Consider the following 19,870-nt stretch of genomic DNA (forward strand, 5'->3'; position numbering starts at 1 on the left):
TCATGTGCGTATGTGTGCATGTGTGTGACTCGGGTTGTCATTTCCTAGTCTGAATGTGCCAGTACTCTTTGACTGTGAGTAATAATTTTTGTGATTTCAGGCTCCTGCCACTGTGGAAAGTGCATCTGTTCACCCCAGGAATGGTACATTTCGGGTGATTTCTGTGAATGCGATGACAGAGACTGTGACAAACACGATGGTCTCATTTGCACAGGTGCAGTACAGGCTAACACTTAATTGCTTCAGGAAACAGAGTTGATGGGAATTATGTTAGACAAAGCCCAGCTTCTCCTTTCCCCACTGATGGAAGAAGCACATTTGCTGGTTATTCAAACCTGCTATAATTGTTTCTTCATGCAGCGCAATGATCACCTTAAGGTCTCAAAACAACAGTTAAAAGCCTGAGTATGAATTTAAGTAAATAAGCTAGCTATGGAATCCATTAACAATTCTCTCTGTAATACACTACAAGTTACTGTTTTTTGGCAAAGAACACAATGTCAGCATTATGATCATGAGGTTTCCTTAGCCTTTGTTCTTTTACTGGACATTCCATGTGTGTAATGCATTTAAGTCGCAGACAAAATTCACTGGTGTTTGGGAGCATAGTTGTGTAGATTAACAGAGCTTCCTAGCAATCAGACAACTTTTGGTGGGAGGCTGGAATAGCTGATAGCTTTTCTTATGATGTGAGGGTAAATGATTCAAGCAGCTTCACCTTAACATTGTCTGAATATGCAGGTGGCAGATGTTGATAGAAGTGGGCAGGCTGCCAACAAACCCTTGTGACAAGAATAGTGACAAGAAGCAGCATGGGAATTACTAAATTAACTCACTGGTTGCTTCCTGTTACAAATCTTAATTTTAGAAAATCTTTGCTGAGCAATTATTAGATGTGGAAGAACTCTGCAAGCCAATTAGAGTGAGAGTGGGAAGGCTTACACTAGTAAATTGTGTCTTCCAGCTAGACCTGTCAGCAAGGGTCATTTTCTGGAAGCAACTAGCATAGCAGGAACAAGAGCCTTATCTGTAGCTCTAATGCCTCATCATGGATCTTCATAAAGTCAGAAGGAAGAGGAGGCCTCAAACTGAGCATCCAAGGGTCATAAAAAAATTTTAAATAAAATTAATAGATGGGTCTCAGTTGTTCCACTGCTGCAAAATAGGGCCAGGACATTTTTCACTTAATAGAGAGTTTGAGATAGGATTTATTTGTCTAGCACTTCTGAGATTTTAGGTTGAAAGATTTTCATGCTCAAAGCCATAGTTTAATTGCTATTCTGTTGATAGCTTTTAATGGCTTTTTCTTTATGAATAATAGTTAATCTTGTTTTTCTTTGTACCTGGAGGCACAGTGTGAACACTTAACCTCACCAGCTGGGTAAAAACACTGGTGTACACAATTACACTTCACCATATACTGTTTCAATATTTGCAATATTGTTGATGGAATTGTTGAGAACATGCTATTAATGCCATTTAAGTATAGGTGTGGGGTGGCTTCTTATGCAATGAATGGTTCAGTAATTGCTTCCTTCCAAAGAAAAAAAGGGGACAGTGAAGGAACAGTGCATCTACTTTAGCATAGTTTTTACTTCTCATAGAACACATTTTGATGTAGTATATTTCAATTATGATAATTGCCCTTTATTCATTCTATTCTAGGTAACGGTATTTGTAGCTGTGGAAACTGTGAGTGCTGGGAAGGATGGAATGGAAATGCTTGTGAAATCTGGCTGGGGAGAGAATACCCTTAATGAAGGATGTCAAAGATTGAGGAAGTGTTTTTTTGTTTGTTTTTCTTTAGGCTGCTAGGACATTTAATTTCCTAAGTGTCTGGGTGTGGGTATGCATGAACGCACACCTACATGGTTGTAAATATCTTAAAACACATTTGAGGATCTGCTCCTTAAAGAAATGCATCAGAAAACTAAACAAGGAGCACGACAGCCCAAGATCTAGAGGGTGAATTCATAAAATACTGGCCCTATGGAACTTCTCCAGAGATTTTTTGTAAATTCAGTGGAACCGATATTATACCTATAATGACTATTTCTTTGAGCAACCTGAGGCAAAGGTATAAAAAGATCCTTATTTTAACATGATTTACTTGTTTGTCATTTCTCCTTGTCAGTATGCAACAATTCACCTGTAGAAGAGTAACACTACTGGAATATTGTCAAATAATTAGTTTGATTTGTTTTATGGTATTTGAAAAATACCATATTATTTGGCCCATTTTTTCTTTCCAACAATCCTGATTATGAACCAACTCATAAATTGAAAAAAAACTGTAAAGAAGCCTATAAAAATAGTAAAAAAATTTTATTTGGTCAAATTATTGTGTAACTGAGGTCAAATCATGTGAAACTTGTAGACTGAAGACCTGAAATATTTGAATGGAACATTTTCCACAGGAGAACTTTTAGTTTCTGTGGTTGATATATCAGTAAGTTGGTTATCTAATCTACATATTACAATACTTTAAAATACATAACCTATAGAAACATATGGAGTGAAACTAATAAAGATATAAAAGTACGACTGCCTATTCTGCATATGTATTCTGCAACTCACATGTACTTCTGTTGTACTGTTCTATATATCTATAGCTGCCTCCTGTAAAGCAAATGAAAATTTTTTATATTAGTAACTTTTAGGATTTTACTCTTAGAATTCACTGTTCAGGAGAGATTGCCCTGTCACACATTGAATTCACTGAATTTAACTGCTTTCATAGAAGTGGAGAACCTGAACATCAATTGACTTTAAATATCATCTGTGCTATGCAGTAGCTTGGTCTCAGCCAAAGATGTTTGGGCAATGTCAACAAAGTAATTCAAGTTTTAATACAGTAAATACAAACAAAGCAGTGGTATGAACAAAAATTTTATTTTTATTTTCCAATGGTGAAATGCTGCTCAGTGTGAAATTCACATTGAGTTATGAACGATGCACAACTATTGGGACTTCCCTAACTTATTTACATGAGTCTCTTTTTTTTTTTTTTTTTTTTTTTTTTGTACATGTAGATTTGGCAGCCCTTGAATTCTTTAGAGCAAAAAAAAAAAAAGAAAAAAAAAGAAATATACATTTTAGTTTCAAAAGTGTTTACATTTTGTGAAACCGTGATTGAGCAAGAAATTGATTAAATGGCTCAGAAATACTTCTTTTAGATACCAAACTTTAACATTGTGGTTTAGGTGCCAAGGTCCTGATTTTTGAAAAGGTACATGACTCAGAAATAATGGAAATGTGTATTAACAAAAAAAAAAAATGTTTTTCCATTATTAGTCTAGAAATTACTTTTCTTTTAGAAAGGACAATTTTGAAATAGGAAAATACAATGGTACAGAACATGTAATTGAATGCAAAATTTCAAATGTATTTATTTAACTGCTTTATTATTCCTCTGTTCCATATAGCTTACTCTTTAACTACCACTTTTTTTCCTCTTAACCTGGATTCTTTCTTTCTAAAATTGAAGCTTGTGAAGCCCATGTTCTCAGGGAGTTCCATTACCAAACATCCAACTTATACATAAGCTATGCAGATAAATAACTAGACATACATCCCAAAGCTGCTAACTACTCTCTTATAGAAAACCAATTATCAGATTACCAAAGTATCAGGCAGAGTTCTAAGCTGAATTCATAACGCATGAAGAATCCTCAAAGTAAAATTCATCTTGAAATTTTAATTCATATTTTATACTTAAAACCCTAAAACTCCATGGAGCTCAACAGGAGTATTTTCTCAAGTTTTAGCATATATGCATTTTGCCAACCCTGATGTCTAGAGAGGACAAATTGTTGCTTTTATTTATATTTATGAATAATGAATACCGCTGACCTGAATCATCTCATTATCACTGTTTTTTTTGCATATACATTCATCTGCTGAATCAGAGTGTAAACAATGAAGGATACTAAGTTCTCCTTGCTTTCCTTCTGTTTGTATTTAGTATTGTATAAAGAAAATACTAGATAGTCAAAACTGTTCTGGTGTCAGTAGATGCTTTTGACTTATTTCATGGCATCAAAACATTTATATATACTGTAGATCAGCTGTGGTATTTCAGGTACTCATTTAAATATAAAAGAACAACTCTTTAGGTGGTTCCAGTGTCATATTTGATGCATTTTACTTTGTCATTTCCTTTAATTTTAAATTTATATACTTAAAGAGTATAAAGTAATTTTTATTTCTACTTTGGTTTTTTTTTTTTTTAAACCAATTAGCTCCAACTTTTTTGACTACTGGATGGGTTATGTACCTATAGCATTTCAAAAAGTGTTATCCAAGTTGTTTGTTAACTTACATATTGAAAAAAAAATCAGAATATCTAAGACAGCTACTCTCCATGGATCCTTTAAATGCAATTATCAAACAAAATGGTGCTATAACTATAAACCTTAAAGTATTAACTAAGACTACTAAAAATGTAATGAACACATTAATTATTTTGCAATTTTTCTTCTGTTTCCTATAATGTTGCTTGAACATTTCCCCTGCTCTTCATGCTGAGGTAACTGGTGATGTGACACCCAGTATATCTGTTATGTGGCTCATTTCTTCTCTAGAAAAATGAAATCAGAAGGAATAAGATTATTATTCCACATATTTGAATATAATAGCTATATTAATAAATAGTTATATTTTTCCCTTATCTCCTTCCCTGTGGTGGGAATTCCAGATAGATAAACTGTAAATGCAGGAAGAAGCATAAGGAAGTGAAACTTACTGCTTGATTTTTCATTGCTAGTGACTGTTAAAAACCTGATTCCAGGCCTGTGGCAAAAGGCAAAACCAAACTGGATAAAAGGGGACACTTCACTGATTAGATTGATAAACCTTATAAACAAGAAGATATTATAGCCTTGTTTTCTTCTGATGTGAGAAGGAACACAGTCCAGAAGCTTGCCAGTGTTTCTATAATAAACTTGCAGAATTACACCTATTGTGTTTAACATATCTGTAATATCACCTGTAAAAAAACCTGTGGATTGATTTACTTCTATAATTTATTAACCTGCTTGTCATCCATTTTTTTCCCCACTGGCTATATTCTTTGGATGCATTTACTCATGTATTTGCTGTCCCTTTCTGATATATTGCCCTTGCTTCTTTGCAGAAAGACATCCCACTTTGTAGCTAAATCATACTGGGATGAAAAAAGCTAAGTTGAATATTTCTGTGACTAATTAATTGAACAAAAAAATTATTACATCTTTAAAAATAAGTTATAGCGTTTGCATTAATCATCACAGAAAAGAAAACCCTGTTAAACATTTTAGAATGCAGTGCATGTTTATCTAAAGGGACATTTAAAAGAAAGAGAACCTTCCCATTGAAATGTAGCTGAATAATCTATTCTTTAGAGCAATAAACAGATGGATCATCATGGTACACTTTTACTGCATGGTCCAAACTGTCTGCTTTCATACCTCATTGTGTAAACTAGTTTTAAACCAAGACAAAAATTTTCCCCATAGAGATATATTGTTTCAGGTATATACCATAGGCAAAGTGAATTGCTTTACTTTATATCTAGTGAAGGGGAGGGTCTGGGAGGAGTTTATTAAGAACCAACATTTATGAAAATGACAGTATATTACAAAATCAATTGAGAATGGCTAAAAAACCAGAAAATTAAGCAAAAGCTCTGTTATGTGAACTACAAAGCACTTAAAAGGAGCTAGAGACCTTTCAATAGGCTCTATCATGCGAGCAATCTCATAAGGATTCTTGTGTATTTATAAAATTTTTGAAGTACAGCAAAATGGTGCTTTATTGAAGTAGTTCATATCTCCTCAAAACTGGATCTCTAAAACTGTGCAGGTGTGTCTAATTTTGCCAAATAGAACCGTAGCTGAAATACAGATCAAAAATGAGAAGAAAACGACTTTATGCAGTGTTAACATATAAAATGGCAAGATGAGGTTAGATTTCAGTGTGAACAGTCTCTCAGAGATTAGAGAAGACCCAGAAGAACAAAATACAATGCAAGCATGCAAAAGACCTGGAACGCTGCAGATTCACGGACAGCTGCACATGTAAGTACAAAAACCCCAATCTGTAAATACAAATTGATTCCATCAGGTTTACTATACAGTACTTTAGTAGTAACAGACAATTGAAAACAGCTTTCACTTAACAGCAAAATTAGTTTTAGAGGGAAGTCTCATCCTGGAGAACAGCAAGAGAGGTATTATATTAAGGAGCTGAAATTTTCTTTGGCATGGTAAAGGGGGAGAACTGAGTTTGCCAACCTATTTACATAAGTTTAACCATCTTGTGGCCAGTGCAATGATGCTTTGCACAGTCTATTTCTTACATAAACTTTTTTGTTGGTTTCCAGTATGCCTTCATATAAATGTTTTATTCATAATGTTGAATCTGTGTATACAATAAATAAGAATCAACACAAAATGTACAATGCAGACAAACTCTTTGCATATATGTATGTAAATTTGTAACAGTGGCCAACAGTTCTTTGACAGACACAACCTACAACATGCAGTTAGTTCATCCTTGTACTCTTCCCATGCAACAGATGAGACAAGACAAAATTCAAGGGAGGAAACAAAGCACAAAGATATTTCTGTTATGTTTAAACAGATTGTAGGAAAAAAATTAGGACATTGATTCATTGGATTAAACGCTCATATGAATTTAGCCCACAGAAACAAAACCAGAAAACAATAATTAGAAAAAATAAAAAAAGCTGTATTTCCAATAAGTACTAACTGCTTAAATAAAATAAATCTGGCCTTAATTATAGCCTCCCAAACTGGTTCACAGATCATAGTTGCTCAGGACGAAAAGGTTAATGTTGAAAACAATGTTTATATAGGATCAGGCAATGAACCAGATCCTCCTTGCATGGCTCAGCCAGGTCTCCAGCCCTCTCTCCTCAGGCTCTTACACTGGGTGAATAAAAAGACAGATGAATGGGACATGAACTCATGTATTCCTTCCTGGTGAATCAGCTGAGAGAGAATGTAGCCTTCAGCTGTTTTATCTCACTTGAAATACTGTGATGTTCTCTTACAACTGCAGAAGGCCTGGGGCCCGGGTGGCAGTGCAGCCAAGGCTGCTGCCTCTCCTGGGTCCTGCACTGCAGGACCAGCCCTGGCTCCCATCTGAGCTGCTTTGGTTTGATTTTGTTTTCTCAGGGATGGTGCACAAATCCCACTGGACCAGATGGGATGAGAATGGCACACCGAAGTTTTTAATAAAGTGTTGTTTTCCCTGCTCACACAGATTTAGTGCTAGCAGGCAAGGACACAGTCTTAAGTCAAAGTTTCTTTGCATTTTTATCACAGTTTTAGATTAGGTTTGTGTTTTTTTTTTCTCTACATGGATAGAGGGCTCATGCTTAACTCATTCCCTCCCTAGAAAGACCCAACATTAAGCATTATCTTGCTGTTCTCATATCACACATACAAAAAGAAGTCTGACCTACAGAAAAAAGAAAAAGTTTTTCTAGAATTTAGCAGCTTTACAGTAGCCTCCTTGAAGAGTGCACTAAATGTTGCTTATAAAAACAAAACACATTTGAAAACTAGTATGAAGAGTTCATTCAGACTGAATCAGACTGTTCAGCTGAGCAGACAGGGAGTTTGAAATAATCAGCAGTCTCTGTCAAGGACTTCAGCACAAAGATGTGATAAAACAAATTGCCAGAAATACAGTGCTAAAAAAGGAACGGATGTTTTCCTCTTTTTGTCTTTAAATATCAAGGTAACAGCAAGAGGCCAAGAGAGTGTTGCCACACAGTTTTCCATACTGAGATTCAGTTTGATCTTTGCTGCCATTTTTAAGAAACAAATTCCTTCTTAAGCACACAGAGAGCACCTATATATTTCATCTTCTGAAAGCCTGTGACTAAGTGTGCAAAAACTTCAGTGGCATCTCTGTGGCATTCTCTGAATCTTTCCCCCACCTGCCTTCATCCCCCACAACACTGGCTTAATTGTTCACAAGTGACAAACTCAAAGGTTGATGTTGTTCCTGGTAATATGATCCAAGGATTCAGTTTTAAGATGTTTTTGATTTCTTCTAGGTTCATGTAGGAGAAAGTACAGTATATAGAGATCAAGGCAAGGCACCTTCAATCTAGCAATTTTGTGGGCATGGTATCCTAGGAAGCTGGGTGGAGGTACATACTGGGATATCAGTGAAATACATAGGACTGGACTTTGCATGCTTAGTTAAAAATAAAAATAAAGTTTCGTAATATGTCCAGTTTTAAAACGTCTTTTTTTTTTTTTAAAACACCAGAAATATTAAACTATAATTTGTAACTACCCTTTGCATTGGTGCTGCAAAAAAGAACACAACAACAACCCTTGCCCATGCTTTGCTAAGTAGGTGTGGGATTCGGCCAAAAATAACAATGGCATTAAGTTCAGTTCCTTAAAAACAGGAAAGGATTATATTTGAAATGGATTTAGGTAGCACAATTCTGATTAGTCTTACTTTTTTATTCTTTTATCGGTGGTGGTTGTTTTTCAAACAATGAAGATTTAGTAGATGAAAAATGAGCCTTAATTCAGGCCTACAAGGCCTACAAAATTCTTTGGACCCACTTTTCCAAAAATTAGTGGGTCTTGCTCGCTGGGCAAGGCAAATGTTACCATTACCAGTAAGCCTGTGATATGTATAAAACACACACACAAAAAGAAACTATAGGGGGATGCCAAACACATGTTTCAGAAAACTCCCCATTGGTTGTGTTTGACGCTCTTCCCTCCATTTTAATGCCAACCTCAGAAGCACAGTATCTGTTACTAAAGAGTATTCACATTTAATCAATATTTTAAGCCAGAGACAATGATCCTATTCTTTATAGATATAATTTTTAATAGTAGATTTTTGAAGGCTTCCTGATTCCCTGATTGCTTTCAAAACTAAGCCACCGGCAACACTTAAGTTATAGAGAAACACAATCCCTGCAAAAGGTCACAAACAGTGGAGCGAGCAGCCTTATAAAAAAGGGAAGAAGAGAAATCCATAATAGCACAGGTTTACAGCATCTAACTAGAAATTACTTGATTATTTGTGTGCTACAAAATAGAACTTAAACACATGGATTTTGCTGAAACTGGACTCAAAAAGGGATTATGGGCAATTGTCAGCAGGCAAGGTATCAAGTGTACTTGTGAAGTATGTCATTCACATGAAGTGTCACAGTCACAGAAAAGATATTAAAAAGGCATTCCAATATCTGGTAGGGCATTCCATGGTCTGAGTTTAGCTGGTTCATCCAGGTGTCTTCTCGTTGTGGTGGAGCTACATGTTGAGATTTATCCACTTGCAACAACTCAGTTCAGAAACAGGAACGGGCAAGCTGGTGACTTGCCACAAGCTGATCCACAACACTGCCGAGGGGAAGTCTGGCAAGGATAAATCACTCAACTGTACTTGGGACTCAGTAAAGTCACAACACCTGCGAGGATCTGGCTATGTCGTCTTGCTCTTGTTCACTGGTTTGCCTCCATTCATTATTGCAGATGCACTTGTGCTTTTACTTGGAGTTACCCCAGCCTTTGGCACTGTTTCTCCAATATCATGCAAAGATGGTTCTCGATACATGGCAACTGAGGGGAAGGAAGAGAAAGGGAGAAGCATTTTTAGCAATGTATCACATATGAGAGTTCATCTCAAATAGGATTAATTTTCTATGTTCCTCTTGCATAACAGGGAAACTGTTTATTTTACAGACGCTGGTTTTGCACCACTGATAGAATTGCTTGACCCTCCAGAATTCTCACTTCTTCTGCATCTGACTTTAAAATGCAGTAGGAAACTGCATTCTTCCCTTGCTTAATGGATACTATAGCTTATTGGAAATTAAAAAACTAGTGTTTTTTCTTTGCATAAGGCACACAAAATTGTCCATGTGTTTACCGATGTATATGTATATACAACCCTTAAATAAACATTAAATAAACATGTGAGCATTTAGAAGTAAAATGTGTTAAGACAGATTGTAATTAAAAACGGGATTATACAATACAGTTGTCTAGACTTAAATGTCCTTTCTTAGTCATAGATTGCAAGACTAGGCTAGGATACAGTTCTACAAAGTTACACGTACATCAGTCTCCCAAATCGGAGGAATTTGGCCATGGTCTTTTCTTCAGGTGTGCCCTGAAGAAATGTTCAGGATATATGGAGAATACAAAAGTTATTTGGGGGTTATTTCCAAAAACATTTGCAGTAGCCACTGATCTCCACTGAATGTAGAAGTGCAGAAAACTCCAAATTACACTATGAACTGAATTCTTAGAGGAATTAGAAGTTTCCCCTGAGCTTCAGTCCCTATCTAACCGCTTCAAATCCTTTGAGGGAAATACATGTATTCAATAACACAGTTCAAGCATTAAGCTGCCTTAATGATTAATGCTCTTGTATAATTCAATTTCATTTTCCATGTCACTCTATCAGGTAATATTTCCACTTATACCTAACTCAGTTGCATTTATTTATATCTGAGCAATGTTAAAAGAGGTGTCACAGCAGTCAAAGGAATTAATCATCGCACTGATTTCCCAACTGGGTGTGTGCTACCACACAGAGCACAATTCCTTCATCCCTTGGCTAATTAGAGTGGGAGGCTGGAGCATCAAAGTACTGACCTTGATCTTCGATGATGTGAAGTTTCATAATAAATGTAAAGGGCCCCATAGCATCATTAACTAATCAAATACTTATTCTAACATTTCCAGTGACACAATCTAAATCCTTTTACAGCTTCTTAAAGATGGAAATTAAATGTCTTCTCTAGAGTACATAAGGTTGGTTATAATCTGTATCTTCAGAGTGGTCCATAAATGTGTTTAGGGCACTTGACCGATTAATTAAAAGAGCTTGGTGAAATAACACTGTGACCTACAAAATTATCACATTGAACGACATGAAATGGAACTATAAAGTAAGGAATTATATAGCAGAGCTGTAATATTTGATGATTTTCATAGCAATGTAAATCAAGTAATTTCTAAGCATTGTCTAATCTAGTTTGATAAGTCTGATCATTCAAACATTTTAAAAAAAGTAACTTCTTTCCTTGTACACAAAAATTTGCATTGCTTTAAAAAAATGCATTGGAGTTCCCTCCCTATAAATCTTTATATAGAAAGATCAAGAGATAAATTATTAGTATTGTTGAGAGCTTATGAAACAACTGCAAACATTCACAAGACAGGTAAAGGCATCAACCTGACTTCAAATAAACATAAGTTTATTTGATTATTTCCTTATGATAAAGTATTTGACAAACTGATCCTTCAATCAAAAATTTTAAGTTAAATATCAAAAGAAATTGGACTGCTAACCAAAGTATTACTCAGGTGTGTGTTTTCAGATAGCAAGAAATGAGGTAACTTGCAGAATATCTGAGGCTATGTGCAGCAATTAGAACAATAAGTAGTGCCATCAGGACAAGAAGCAAAAGCCAGCATAAAAATATATACATATGTATTTATATATAAATACATAAAATAACACAAAAGGTTCAAGATATTATTTGATTTTCAGAGAATGGGACATCATTTTTGGTGTTTAAGGTTACTGTGATTGTTATTTGCTCCTATCTTGGTTTAAAGGCCAATTTACATGAGTTGTGTACATTACATCACTTGGCATAATTAAACATCATGATTTATTTTATAGCGAGACCTTTGTGTTTTGTTAAAATGCTGACATTTCATCCATTCCTTTTATAACTCCCAATGTTCAATATTCATTATCTCATTCTGCCTAATGGAAGGATTATTTTCTCACTGCAAGATTCACAATAGTTTTCACAATGGAACATTTTAAAAGCAGCACAATACTATTCCACAGGAGACTACTTTTCTTGTAGAATGACCACTTAGTCCCTGGAAAACTGTTTTTACATATGCTCTTTGTAACATCAATACACGGAGGCACAAAATGGCTCCATGAAACTTGGGGAGTGGCATTGGGATTGACCCCACATGCACATTCAGTACAGGCAATTTGGAAACCATTCCCTATTCTTGTGAGATGTACAGGAGAGTCTGCCAGAGGCGGACTGAGCCTCACCTTCCAATGGCTTGGGTAGAAAATGAGCTGCTGGTTTTGTTTTCTTCACTCTGTTTCCTTTCATGACCTGCCCTTCTTTGTTCAGCCCCAAGAACCAAGCCCTCCCGGACTCCTGTTGTCTGTAGAGCATGGATGAGTAGATTACATAATAATTTTCAAAAACAGACTCCTTGAATTTGCATTCTGGTGTAAAAAGTTCCTGTGGGAAGAAAAACAAATATTAAATGGTATCTCTAAAGTGCAGGATTTGTTTTGTTAACTTACAAATGCCTCATGATAAGTTTTATATATGATTTAAGACAAGGTTCGGCTTTAAGATCAGGAGTTCTTGTCTTTGTCTGGAAGACCTTCAGTGAACTTAGTTCACTTCCCATGCATGCCTCAGTTTACCCATCTTTGCAACAGAGATAGTATATTTTTGAAGTAAAAAGAAAGCCACACAGGCATAAAAGCACAATTAAAATACAGGCATAATTATTGTTATTATGCTTCTTTCTCTGATAGGAGGACCTTATTAAGATTAAGAAAGTGTATGCAAAAGTAGTATTAGTGAAATAACAGTTGTTCTGTTCTAACTGAATGCAGCAGGCTCCCTCTCATTACAACAATTAATATTCTATGGTTAAAGTGCTGCCACCAACATATTGTAATATATAACAATCCCTGTAGTCCAGGACAATACCACTACAGAGCAATACTGTTCTGATATACAAATTTCTGGACAAAGAATAATAATTTCTATTGGCATCCTCAGCATTCATTCCAAAACTAGAATTCATTTTTCAGAAGTCACATTCAGTAACAGCAGTTGTCTAAAACTCTATATAGGTTTATTTAAGCATAAACTTCTGTAGTCCAGTAGCAAAATAATTTATATTTATATATATATATATATATATATATATATATATATATATATATAACACAAGTAACTAACAAAATAACCAGTGTACATATCCATTGAGATAGAGATTACCAAAATTCTTTGAAAAAACCCAGCAAGTTAATAAGCAAATAAATATACATTTAAAATATCACAAGAAAATAGGATGCCATGTGAATGTGATTTTCCGTCTGTGGACCCATCTGCTGAAGCCTGTAGAAGAAATAAGACATAAAAGGAGGTAGATGTGGGAAAGGGGGAAGTAGCATGCTAAGATTTCAGAGCTCAAAGTCCTCAGCCCTGGAAACTCTTTATACTTCTTTTAGTTATCTTTTCCAAAAAGCAAAAAAAATCTGGAAACTTCACATCTTTTCCCTTTTCTGTTCACACTAATTTTTTTTTCATTTCTTTTTGTTCCTGGCCCCATGCAGTACTGAGTTAAAACCCAGCAGGCAATGTATTTTCAGGGTCTCTATGCCATCCCCAGCTGCCTATATATTGTAAGAATTTCACAGCTGTTTCTGCCACAGATTTACTTTCTGGAAATTAAAGTCCTTAAAGACACAGTTCCCTATACAAAAAAATCACAGATTAAAGACTTTTCTGAATGTACACTGAATGTCACTTGGTGCTCAATCTGGTTCTTCTAATGTAGTGGGGTACATGGTATTTGTACTGCCATGGCTTAAGTTACCACCTTTAAGTAAAGCTGTCTTGATGAACACGTGGTCAAATCTTTGAGCTTCAGATTAAAGAAAAATGTATTTTATGCAGCAAGAAACTAAAAGCAGGGAACAGCTTGGAAATAATTTGTGAGCCTGCCAGAAAATAGGTTGCTTTGGCTGTGTCAGCCAGTACACTTGGTGTCTATAGGTCAGACTCTTACAGGATGCAAAAAAAATTCTGAAATGTGCAATGAGCATCTTTTTGCACTACCACTTTACCCCCTGTGTGTACAACTGCATACCAACTGCATATATCGAGATAGGTGTATATATATATATATGCAAAAATGCAAATAGAGTTTATACGAGAGGCACCAAACACTAATGACAGGAAAACACCTTAACTGCACCATCTCCTTTGCCATGGGGCTTTTTCTCTCTCTGTTCAAAACTTTAAGACATCTGTTGTTTGTGTTACTCTCCTTTCTCCTCCACTGATTTCAAGTCACAGTAGGGCTCAAGGAGACTCAAAATAAAACCAGAAGGCAGGGAGGCATGCTAGAGGGAATGCCTGTTAAAGCCTAGCACAAGCATTTACATGCGAGTCATGTTCCTTGGCTGTTGAAACAGCAGATGCTAATCAGGAAATGCCTACACAGCTCTCCTTATTGCCTACTTCACTGAAAATGCTACCCCCTGTGTTCCCCATGAAGTTTTACTTCCTTATAAAGCTCAATTACCATAAACACTACTTCTTAGCCAATACTCACATTTTTTGTGCTATAAACAAAAGCTGTTTGTCATTCTATGTTCTTCCGTACTAGAGCTGCTTGGCTGCCTCTAAACACTACTTGTATATTTTCCCTAACAATATCCATTATGATACTTAAACAAGGTTCTTTCAGTTCATATATCTTCCCTGAATCAAACCTGTCTTTTTCCTCTTTCATTTCTTTGGCATTGCAGTAGTGTTTCTGACAGTGCACAGTATATGAAGTGGTAGAGATTGACTTTACCAATAAAAAAAAAAAAAAAAAAAAAAAAAAAAAAAAAAAAAGATTATGGCAATGCAATTACTCAGCTACTCCTGGTTGCAGACTAATAGACGGAACAAACTGGCATCGTTACTACTATGTAGTTATAAAAACATAATAATAGTCTGATTTTTTTTTTTGTTGTTGTTGTTGTTTAAGGAAGAGTCAAACCCAAATACTGTATTCTGCCTACTGCAGAAAACTACTGCAGCTATCCTATTTCAGATGTCTGGGTAGGGCAACAGCTTTGGACAGAGTTTGCATTCATCCAGTATATTAGGAGGCTATTCTCCCTGGGTTAAACTCTCAGTCAAAAGATCCCTTAAATATATGTTACTTTAAAACAAACTAATAGTTCCAGCAGTGTGGGGAGTATTAATTAATGAAAATTAGACACCTGATAATTATTATACTGAACTGCAGACACCAGTTCCTCTAAGAAAAGAGTTAATCAGGAGACTTCTGAAATGGCCCCTTCCCTGGGGGTCAGGTGAAATTGAATATTTCTAAGTTAAGAGTGGTGGCTAAAGTCTTGCCTCAGACACCATCTCAGCTGGCTGAAAATCGCTACTGTATTTTCTACAGTAAAGTAGCCGTAACACCTAAGGTGTTATTTTTGCATGTACATAGGTCAAATCTAGATCTGCATATCTTAGACTTAACCCAGTGAGAACTTCTAGAAAATTACAAATGTGCTAACAGCACTGACATAAAAAAAAAAAAAAAAAAAAAAATCTATGGGTGACTTTATTTAAACCTATTGTTGGGGGTAGAGGCAGTACAGAGGTGTTTTATAAAGGAAAGTGAGTAGTGAGGACACTCCCCTAGGCTACCTCCATGTCTGTATCCAACTTGAAGGAATTCAAATTTGCATCTGACTGACATGAATAATTTAGATCTTCCCTGCAAGAATGACTTTTTGGGTTTTGATCCCAGGACATTTTTTAAGAAGTGAATGAATAAATTGCAAAACCAGATATGACTTGAAAACAAGAACTTGTGCTCAGAATTTCTCTCTCAAGGTCGGAGCCCAGATTTAACCTGTAGTTTTATATAAAAAGTGGTTTTATCCTGTCAAAGCAACATTTGAGAAGTAAAGTGTATATGGGCTGCCAATTTCCAAAACCCCAGGAAAAGGTTTTGGCTGTGAAGTGCAATCTTCCTGGGTCCCAGAGAAATGAAGGATGCATTAAACTGCACTTTGCTGAGAAGAATTTTCACTTGGATATTTGTCTAGAGTCTCATCAAATTTTTGCTTGATGCGAGTCCTATTTGGAGATATTTTAATTCTAGTTGCAGTAGCATTAATTGCTAATTAAAGATTGTGAGTTCAAACTTGTGGAATCAAAAGCTCTGCCATTGCAGAGTTCTTAGTTTTGGGGGCCCCACCAGCATTGCCAAATCTTAGCATCATAGTATTCAAAATGATGGGGTTTTACCTCATGGAATCATGTGGTTGTATCAGAATCTGCTTTCATATAAGAACAAAACACAAAAGAAATAAAATAAGAAGAGCCATTATCCACTTCTCAAATATGTGACTTTCTGAACAAAAGAGCTCAAGTTACTTGTGGTGTCAACACAAAGATATAAGGGGTTGTTGGAAAGTAATTCAGATGACAACTGAGATGAATTCCCTACCAAGTAATGTCTTCCTGTCAATCAAAAGCTGAGGTCTGACATGATGAAGCTAAGCCTCAATGCCAATCAATAATATGGCACTGTAGCAAGTGGCTATCATTCAAAATCAATTGAGTAATTGAAAATATTTGCATGGATTATCAGTGTAACTTCCCATTGCTGTGATTTCACAATTTAGTTTGTTCAAGTTAGTTAGCTTTAGAGAAGTTACACATATCCATTCTTAGTCATGACCTTTCACTCAAAATAAACCCCACAAAGCACAGCATTTTCCTATTCTAGTTCTTAGAAAGAAAAAATATGCTGTGAACCACAGAGTTACAAACCAAAACTAGCATGACAATACAACTAGCCACATAGCTTCCAGATTATTTTTTAAAAATTAAATGGACACCTGCAGTTTTAAATTATATTTCTGTTCAGTAAATCAGTAATGAACTGTCAGGACTGAACAAAACGTAACCTTTCATTGCACAAAATGAGTAATGATCTCCAATGATCAGCTGTACCAACAATAAGGGCTCCCACAAAAGTTTCCTACCTTCTTGTTCTGAACCTTTAAGCCTCTTTAGTTTTGTGTTTTATTCTGAAATAAATGAAGGAAGGGCATTAGTTACAGCTCACAGAAGTGATAAAGCTAGCATATAGCCTCTTGAATTGTAGTCAGCAGCAAACAAGGAGTTAGTGTACTCCACTGGAGATGGGCACAACAGGATTTGTTAATCTACCAGGCAGCAAAAGCACAGCTGTAGGCTGGACTAGCTGCAGTTTCTCCTCAGTGCCGTGCAGAAAACACAATTGCAATACAAACTCAAAGTGATTGCCAGGTGAGAAACAGCCAGGCTAATCAAGCACTGTAAAAAACCCTGATACTATTCATTACTTGCACCTAAAATGCAGGTTATGGAACAGGACCTCAGAGCTTTTTAAGTACAGGCCAAGTGGAATCTGCCTGATGCAAACACCTCATAATCCAAAACCAACACATCCAATCAATGGTATCGGCACAGTAGGAGGTGGTTTCCATTTTTTTTTTTGGTTTTTGTAGAAATGATGACAAAGGATTCTTAAGGACAGACTGGAGAAAGGGCAACATGTACTTTGTGGAGGCTTATGAGAAATTTCTGCAGAGAGAGAAAAGCAGCACAGAATCAGCACAAAAGTGTTTTTAGAGTTAGAGGCTAGCAACACAGAAATAAAGAAAAGGAAATGACATTTTAATAGCAGATAGAAAGGTTGGAAATGACTCATGAAGACTGGTCTTAAGGTTGAAAAGAAGCAGTCTGCTTAATGAAGAAAATGCACTCAGAAGAGAAATAAGTTAAAATAATCAAGGTGGGAAATGAACTTTGTGGCAGAGTTCTGAACGGAGACTGTGGGGGTAGCACTGTATTCCTCAGTGCAGGAGGGGATGATGCTGCAGTGATCAAAGTGTGAAATGATGAGATCCTAGAAAACACCTGCAGTGGAGTGGAACAGCAAAAGGCTTTGTCACAGACATATTTGTGCAGCAAAAACTCTAAGGTTAGAAGGTTTCTCCTGCACGTGAGACTTGGAATACACTTAAATTGATATTCCAATGACTTGCTGCACATTGAATTAGGTGAGCAAGACTACCTTCTTACAGTAAATCTAATTGACAAATGCTTCTATAGGAAAACAAAAAGTCACTTAATATCTCCTCTCCATAAGACCAAATTTTCTGAATGGTTAAGATGGCTAAGAGTCTGCAGTTTGAAATCATCTTGTGCATGAGCTCCTCTTTGAATAGCAGAAAATACTGTAACACATGGTTACATACCTCATGAATTAAGGAGAAATTGATATTGTATTTCTATTTCTATTCTATTCTCAACTGCAGTTGAAAAGACATTTAGTATATCTGGGCCTAAAAAAACCCCTAATATAAACATAATTTTTAAACATCAGAACAAGAACAAGCAAAGTTGGCAGAATTTTCTATGTGCAAACTGGACAAGTAAGATACCAAGTTAGTAATTTGACTGCAAGCTTTGCAGTCAAATTACTAACTTCAAAAGTAAAGGCAGTAATAGCTGAACATGACAATCCTATAGATGTCCTATGAAAGCAGCAAACACTCATAGCCCCTTTCAAGCACTTTCCACCATTTTCTGACAGAAAATTTCCTCAACAAATTACAACAGCCAGAGAACACCATTACAGTCTCTTCTAAGTTAATACTATTTATATTTATGAAGATTACTATATGTGATCTTTAAAAAAGGAGAAAGTTATAAAAATAGGATTTGCTATCATGCAGGTAAAAATCAGGGATGATTCTCGCTGGTTAAAGAATCACCAAGAATACATTAAAATGTCAGCATGTAAAAGAAAGCTTTTAGCTACAATTTCTGTATCTCATTTTCAAGGTCTTTAAAGACTTGAAGATTTGGCTATAACTGCTTATAAAGAAATCAAACACTTTTGAGTAAATTTAGGCAAAAATAAATGTAAATTAATGTTATTGCAAATATCAGCACTTACTTAACTAGGACCTTAATTAGCGGGGATATGAATGATAACATTGGTCATGTAGCAATTCTTTTATTCATGTACATTCATAAGCACTTAAAACAAGGTAATGAATAAAATTCACATAATATACATATAGATAAGCTAACAAAAAATAGTTTGAACAGATATCTGTGTGTTTAAGAGACTCACAAAAGAGTTAGGGTTGCAAGGGACCTCTGGAGATCGCCTAGTCCAACATCCTTAATGCTGATCAAAGACCAAGTTTGGCTTAATTTTATGTCCAGATTGGAATCAAAGAATCATTAAATTGGGAAAATGCCTCCAAGATCATCAAGTTCAACCTTTGACTGAACACCAACATGTCAACTAAACCACAGCACTAAGTGCCACCTCCTGTCATTTCTTGAACATGTCCAGGGATGGTGACTCTACCTCTTCCCTGGGCAGCCAATTCCAGTGCTTAAGCATCCTTTCAGTGAAGAAATTCTTTCTGATGTCCAGCCTTCCTTGGTGCAGATTAAGGCCATTTCCTCTTGTCTTGTGTCCGTTTGCCTCAGAGAAGAGGCTGACCCTCACCTGCCTACAACCCCCTTTCAGGTAGTTGTAGGGAGTGGATGAGGCAATGACAGAATATCACATCTTGGTTTGCAAAAATTTCCTTACTTCACAACAGATAGGTTACCTCGCTTACAACTAGAAGCTATGGCCATATAATCTATAATTTAATAAAGGCAATAATATATTTTTTATGGAAGGCAGAGCACAGAGCACATGCTCTTTCATAAACTTACTATTTGAAAGATGAAACAATGATGTCAGATAAAAGAATATTTTAAATAATAACTGCAAGAATGATACTAAATTATTACTTACATATACTAGTCAGGAAAAGTAATATATTTCTCTCTCCTTCTTACATATAAGCTACTATTATGTTGCAAGCAGTGCTCTGGTATTATTCTTCTTTTGACCACTATCTACAATTCATAGTCATCAACTCAGTGGGACACAGCCGAGATGGAACAAATTTCCTTGATATGAGCATTTCCGATAAATATTATTTAAAGTTGGAC

General features: G+C 35.8%; 2 protein-coding genes across 5 annotated transcripts in view; one reads left to right on the forward strand and one right to left on the reverse strand.

Annotated features, from left to right (window-relative positions):
* Window positions 1-2,967, forward strand: part of ITGBL1 (integrin subunit beta like 1) — a 123,370-nt gene extending 120,403 nt beyond the window's left edge. For both annotated transcript variants that reach the window (XM_077781506.2, XM_085557013.1), the window contains 2 exons: window positions 101-214; window positions 1,666-2,967. In XM_077781506.2, the coding sequence (XP_077637632.1) occupies window positions 101-214; window positions 1,666-1,757 (206 nt within the window). In that variant the 3' untranslated portion in view covers window positions 1,758-2,967. The remainder of the gene's footprint in view (window positions 1-100; window positions 215-1,665) is intronic.
* FGF14 (fibroblast growth factor 14) overlaps window positions 2,877-19,870 on the reverse strand; it is a 376,534-nt gene continuing 359,540 nt past the window's right edge. For all 3 annotated transcript variants that reach the window (XM_021530239.3, XM_021530237.3, XM_021530238.4), the window contains 2 exons: window positions 12,079-12,277; window positions 2,877-9,605 (listed from right to left, as the gene is read on the reverse strand). In XM_021530239.3, coding sequence (XP_021385914.1) covers window positions 9,469-9,605; window positions 12,079-12,277 — 336 coding nt within the window. In that variant the 3' untranslated portion in view covers window positions 2,877-9,468. The remainder of the gene's footprint in view (window positions 9,606-12,078; window positions 12,278-19,870) is intronic.

The sequence above is a fragment of the Lonchura striata genome, chromosome 1 (assembly GCF_050655825.1).
Source record: "Lonchura striata isolate lonStrDom1 chromosome 1, ASM5065582v1, whole genome shotgun sequence".
NCBI classification, from domain to species: domain Eukaryota; kingdom Metazoa; phylum Chordata; class Aves; order Passeriformes; family Estrildidae; genus Lonchura; species Lonchura striata.